Consider the following 7,059-nt stretch of genomic DNA (forward strand, 5'->3'; position numbering starts at 1 on the left):
TGCTTGTAAGCATGACAGAATTCAGCATATATTATGTTTATGCCTTTAGTTACTGGTCCTTTCTGCCTTCATAGTGCACATCAGCCCACCCTACCTACTGAAAGGAGAAGCTGAAGAAAAGATGACTCATGTTTGACAGACGTGGCAAGCAAAAGCCAAGTGTTCCCAACGGAAACCAAGTTTGCTTAAATACTACAGGTACAACTGTTTGTACAAAGGGTTGTACTCCCCAAAGTACAACGCTGTGAGGAATCTTCACAAGAATGCTCAAGACGCAGAGGAGATTAAAAAACAAAGTAAGGAAAGAAAAGCTTTTGAAGGTTTTTGTAGGAATTTCATTTGAGGCCAGACTGAAAACTGTGATGAAAGGAAAGATGTAGTAGCACACCCTTATAAAATATGCAAAAAAACCTCCTCCCCCAAACCAATGACAAACTTACCATATTAAAATCTAAAAGATGTTCATCATCATTGGATACTTCCTTTGCATCTGCAAATTCTCCTACACCATTCTCTCCCTTGGCATTTGTGTAACACTCTTACATTGTGTTTGTGGGGGTGTTTCAGAGGAAAAAGGAAGAAAAAACAGAATTGAGGAACACTGTTATTTACATTTAGCCAAAATGAAAGCATCTAGAGAAGTAATGTTGAAATTCACAATCTTGGCCATGTAAACTCTGTGCTTGTGGGGGATTTTATAGTCTGACATCCTTAAAGAGATAAACATAATACCTTAAGGAAGCTTCATCAAATCTTACCTGGAAAACCAAGTAATAAAAAAAAAGAAGCTACTTAGTTAATGAAAACATCTAAAATAGTAAGGTACAAAGAGCAAGAATTACTTTTTTATTATAAATGCTTCAGTACATTTCACAATCCTGATACTGTGGGGTGTTCCAGATCATTCCTGTTTCTATACCCATACAAAACATATTGCAACAGCAGCCTGATCCTGACTGAAGCTCCAAAAGAAAAAGTTGACATGAATGGCTGTGGTTTCTACTTACCAGAGTAAACTTCCATATAATATCAACATATATCATCTAGATATATATGGATCAGATGCATCAATATCCATATATAAAAAATACCCATACAGAAAACTGGATACAGCTAAAGATTTGTGAAAGAATAACATTAGCTCTGAGGATAAAGCTCTGGTTTTGTTAAACTTAGTCTAAAAGAAGAAAACCTGGGACTATTCTACTTTACAGAAATTCTGCCACTGTATCAAGCAGGTTCTGGACTTCATAGTATTTTATACTGTATATTCTGTCTTCCTCTGACCAAATAAGGTGGTGAAACACTTGGGTAGATATGCAGGTTCACCAGCAGATGTCAGCAAAAAGATGACACTCAAATTCAAGGATTACTCTCTGTAAAATATGTACTCAACAGTGCGAGTCACTACATTTGCTGTTAGACCGGTAATACTCCTGCAATTGTCACCATGAAAAAAAGCCCATAACTTTACAAAAGGACACTAAAAATCTTTCCTTTGTAAATACTGAGGTTTTTTTCTAATATGGGAGGTTCTGTGACCAGTCCAGGAGGCAAATCGAAGTCCTGTAGGCATCAATCTATTCTCTTTCACTGTGCAAACACATTTCTGTAGTTGGGAGTGAAGTAAGTTAAGATGTTCTTTGACAGTAACCCAAACTGTCCTAAACACCAAAATAAGGGCATTTAGGCACTGAGAACACAGTTTTAGTTGGTTGCACTTTAAGGTGCACTCCAAAAATAGTTCAGTAATAATTACTGGCTAATCTACTTCCAGATTATTAAAGAACCAGGTCTCTGATCAAAAGCTTCTTGCACTGAGCCTCTACCAACAGAAAGCACCAGACAGCCTGTCAATTAGGTATACAGAATGTTCTTATTTAGCTTCTTGCCTTCTCCCCAGAAAAAGTAAATTTGTGTGCAAAAAAAGCTGTCTGGATTCTTGCGTGTCCACTGAAAATCTGGGCTTGGGCCAGCTGTCAGATGCTAAGAATTCTTGGAAGGCAACAGAGAGTGCTGGAAGCACACCTGCTTCTGCTTGCGAGCAGCCTGCCTACCAAGACTGGACTTACTCTCTGTGCGGGACAGAAAAATTCCCAGATTGTCCCTGTGAAAGGAGTGGCCAAGAGGCAAATCCCTCTCCTTCCCAGCTTGAGAGAAATTCCACACATTCACTGAATAACTGGCATGTTATTTATGCGAAGCCATAAAAGGTAATTATCATGTTTTCACATTCTTACAAAATTAGCTACCTAATAAGTATTATTCAGGTTGAAACATATTAAAAAATGTAATGAAGTATTTTCAGAGTCAGAGACTAATATTCTATTTACTTAACTCCAGATTCTGGAATTAAGTAAATTTGCATAAATGTTAGGACTATTTTAAAAGCACTTTCATCTAAAAACTAGAAGCATGCTAGAGATCTATTACAAATGTAACTGAAGCATCCCAGTTCTCTCTCAGATAAGAGAACTTATTGTGGAAGTTCACTCTTTGTTTTTTTTTAAATACAGATAGTAGTTCCAATTCATCTGCAGCAATTCCAATCCGTAACAAAGAGTATTTCATTCTAACACAGGTGCAACAGCAAGCTAGTTCAAACAGGCATAGCTTCTTACCTTCACACTGTGATGCAGGAAAAAGGGGAGAATAGAGCGCCTTTTCCCACCAGCATTGCTTTTCCTGGCTGCCACTCATTCTCTGCAGATTAGTATTCAATATAGGAAAGTGTTTAGACAATAATTGCACTTTATTATGCCATTAATAATATACTTACATGTAAAGGAGGAAACTCTGGTATTACAACCAATTTGCTAGGTCTTATAGGTCACACTGTTCAATTTCTAATACCAATGGGAAACGACTGTCAAACTACAATAGAACATCCATTATCTGAACTCTTATAGCCAGTATGAACTCCATGCAGGGGCTCATACTTTGCCCATATAGTTGTACAAATCCAGAACAAAAAAGATGAATTCCAGCCCTATGCTTTATAATCTAAGTACAAAACAAGAGAGAACAGATAGATACCCAAGAGATGAAAATACAATGAAACAACATTAGTCAATATGACAAATAGTTCAGTGTAAAACAAAACAGAAAAGAAAGCAAACAAAAAGTGGCAAAATTTAATGTTTAAAGTCTGGAAGGGTGAATTAGCAGTACCATTACCATCAATGGGATAACAGAAAATTAAACTAGAGAATTAATGTGTCAACATGAGGAAAAACTGGTTATGAGGATGATTAATAATTTGTCTTTATGCTAAAAATAATCTCAATCTACTGATTAAAAATGCCTAAATACTCCCCCCCTGTATTTTAATGCTAATTTAAGTTTACCAGAGCCCTTTCCCTATGAAATTAATGGACATGGCTAAAATACCAAAGGCTTGTCACAACATACATGTCCCTAGTTTTACGACTGCATCTGGGATAACCCCATTAACTTTCAAAATATGATGCCATCTTGTAACATTCTCTATAGATATTAGATAAAATGATTCAAAAACAAACTATAGCGGAACTAGTTACTAAAAACATTAACAAATGAGCTTCAACACTGAGTTTCTATCTGGCTTCCTCCTCTGTAAACCTGAGAATATTTAAGCATGGAAAATTAACAAACCTCCTTTTGTTCCTCCTTAAGCTACAGCAGAACCACACACCTATAGAACTTAAATTTACAAATACTTATTACTTAATAAAGAGAAGTCCCTCTCAAACCAAATGAGCAACTCAAGAGTGCTGTATTCAGAAGCATGTGCCAGATTAAACTTGTTTTCTCATTAAGTTCTGCTATAATGAATACTGAACTTCTCCATGCTGGTTTCCTCTCATAACACCAAGGAACAGTCCTTTTGGAACCACCCTCCAAAAGCTCAAACCTCAACTCCAGAAAAGGGATTTCTTTGAAATTTAAAACACAGTTTAAAAAAAGAGAAAGGAAAGACAGGAAAAAAAAAAAAAGGAGAAAGCTCAAGGGTATTTGAAGCAGGACTTAATGAGAAATACATGCATTTACAAATAAATTCAAACATGGAAGCCTCACTCTGCTGCTGACTATAGATAGAAGCATCTAAACTCCACAGGCACTCCGCTTTATTAACTTCAAAGTTTCTGCCATTGCTGGTGTCACACTTGATAAGCTAGATAAACCACAGCAGGTTACAAGCAAAGCCAGCTTGAGTCTGGCAGCGTATAACAAGCTACAGCACTCTTGTTTCCCAGGCTGTCACCATCAGAGCCTACCTAGGTGCTTCAGGATGGCTTGGTGACAGCTGATGTTGGCTGCAGGCTGCCTCAGCTCCTGTGTCCTTCCATCACTGCCTCAACACCAGAACAGTCAGGGAAAGCCAGAGACACATCTCCTAGCTGAATGTAGAAGCAGCCCAGCAGGATTTCAGTTTGAGCTCAGACCTGGCCCTCTTGCCCCTACATCACCCCTCGTGTAATAACGTGTATTATTTCTAAACCTGCATTAAGGTCAGATGCGTAAAGCAAAAGGACGGATGAAGAAAGACCCACTATCCATACTAAAGCCACTTGGGAGTTTTGTTTGAGAGGGGATGGAGGGCAAAAACTGATGTCCATTGTATACATTCCCTGAAGAAAACAATTTTTTCCTACAGTTGCTTAAATGTTTACTATAATTGCACAGTCTGTCATTATGAAAATTTCTGTGAATCAAAGAAATACTCCCAAGTAGTAAATACAAAATACCAACTCCAGAATAGTAACATGACTCTACCTTCCTTTGTTAGCATTCTTTGCCTTTTAAAACGGCATTTTCAATGTATGCCGCCTCCTCCTCCTCCGTCACACACACTCACGCTTTCAGTGTTTCATGAAGTTATATTAATTTTTCCAGCTACCCATCTAAACACCTATTATTCTCAAAAGTACTGGCATTAGAAATTTCAAATGGAAGTCTTTCCTCTCTGAAACTATTCATATTTATTTGAGCTCTACTTAAGAATAAAGTAAAAGACAGTAAGGCAACACCAACTGCAAGGCTGTTTCACTCCCAGTCTTACTGCAGGTCTGAGAGTAGACTGATGGGTTTCCTTTCTTGTTTTACAGCTAGACATATGGTAACTGAGGCTTCTCTTAGAGCCTCTGGTTGAGGCGGTGTAAAATCACGTGAGGACTTCAGCATTCACAAGCACAAACACTAACGTAATGGGCTAGTCATGCAAGATTCTTCTGCCCTGAGTCCTGGCTGATTTAAACCACAATTGTCTATGAATTTTCAGTAGATCTGGGTTAGAACTGTGTGGTTACACACAGAAACTAAAACTCCAGTTCTGCTTCTGTCCCCGTTACCTGCCCCATACTTAGAGTTAAGCAACAGCAGAAAAAAAATTCTTTTAATGTTTGCTATTGTTTGTATAAGAGTTTGAAAAAGTAAAATAGTTTCAAAACTTTAAATAGCACTTATGCATCTTTCATTGGCATTTAGCTCACACTAGTTCCTTCCAACATCATTTTATGTCTGTTTTCTCAAATGAACCTCCCCAAGAACTTAGTGCAACAGCTGGGCTGTCCACTTAGGCCTTTCGTCCAAAATTTCCCATGAAACCTCTGGTATACAAAAGAACAATCATTCTTTGCAAACACCAGTATGAATACCTTCTAAAGCAATAAAAGCAAGTATTAGGTTTTTTCCAACTAAGAAAATCCAGTGCTGCTTCAAAGATCAAATTACAGTGAAACAACTCTGTAATCTAGCTGGAGTAAAGTAGCTAACACGAAGGAGAGATTTTGTGAGCTTAATGGATAATGGCCATTTTCAACAGTGTATTTAATCTCCAGCATCAAGACGGAAAAGCAATTCAGTGTTTTAAGGATACAACTGAATAAAAGGGAAAACAAGCAGAGAAGTGAACATGTTTCCTGCACCATGAATGCCATTTCCTACAGCTAATGAGGTTTTTCCCTCACCTCTTCCACTCACACACATATTTGAAATAAAGCAGCCAAGGAAGATTACTGTTGTACACAGTTTTATTGTATTGCTGCTTTCTTCACAAGACTGCTATGGACAGCAATACATAATTCATTAACTGATGAAGCTGTATTGCAGCAGAACATCATATTATATTGATCTGGAGAAAAGGACAAGCCACTTCGGTGAACACACTTCAGACTGGGGAGCTGGTATACCCAGGAAAGCGTTTTACTCTTTTGCTCATTTTGCTTGTGTAAAGTGTTCCACACTCACTACAGCAAGGGACACATCCAACACCACCGTTTTCAACTGTGACCGGTAGGCAGCCCAATAAACAGCACATTTGAGTGGTACTGTTGGGTTGCTGACAGCTGAAATTTAACTGTAGTTTCTGTAAGACAGGATATTAAGCCAACTTTTAAGAATATCTTTGACAGGGGCATTTAGGCAGGTGAGGAAACAATGGCCACCAAAGCTGGGAAAGACCAGGTCTAGAAGTGTAAAGGCAGAATTCAATGAAAAAGACCCAATCATATGATAAAATGATAAACCTGGTACTGTCACATCTGCAATACAAGATTTGATTACCCAAATGATAAATGTGCAGATGGAAAAGCCAAGGAACAAAAGGTAGGAGAAATCTGGAGCAGGCAGGAAGTTGAGGTTCCTTCCCCCTCTCCTTATGTATACAGATGTATTAAAAGGGAAGTTCATGTTGATAAATAGTAATAAAAAAAATACAAACCCCAAAATATTTATTTTGTGTTATATATATATAAATATTTATCCTCAGATAAGAGCTTGATTGCTCATACAAGTAGTTCATTAGGAATTTCCTTTGTTCTTTTTTCTTGGCAGAAAATAACAGTTTTATTTTGCAACCTCACATAAATTTCTTAGAGAGTATTTATGAATATGCAACACATTTTTTTCTCCACCAAGAACCAGCATAGGATGAGCTTAACAACTTAAATCTTATTTTATCAACAATCTGCATAGGGGGAAATATTAGTATGATTTTTTTTTTTTTTGCTGCTCTTTAACTAACAATTTTGTATGGGGTAGCGATCATTTTTGTTGATTTTCTTGCTTCCAACCCAAGTT

At 37.5% G+C, this 7,059-nt stretch overlaps 1 protein-coding gene across 1 annotated transcript in view; it reads right to left on the reverse strand.

Annotated features, from left to right (window-relative positions):
• KIAA0232 (KIAA0232 ortholog) overlaps positions 1 to 7,059 on the reverse strand; it is a 50,114-nt gene that overhangs the window by 1,838 nt on the left and 41,217 nt on the right. The window contains 2 exon segments of the mRNA XM_009698218.1: positions 441 to 538; positions 2,622 to 2,750. Of these exon segments, the coding sequence (XP_009696520.1) occupies positions 441 to 538; positions 2,622 to 2,750 (227 nt within the window).

Source organism: Cariama cristata, unplaced genomic scaffold (genome assembly GCF_000690535.1).
Source record: "Cariama cristata isolate BGI_N322 unplaced genomic scaffold, ASM69053v1 scaffold12354, whole genome shotgun sequence".
Lineage (NCBI taxonomy): Eukaryota > Metazoa > Chordata > Aves > Cariamiformes > Cariamidae > Cariama > Cariama cristata.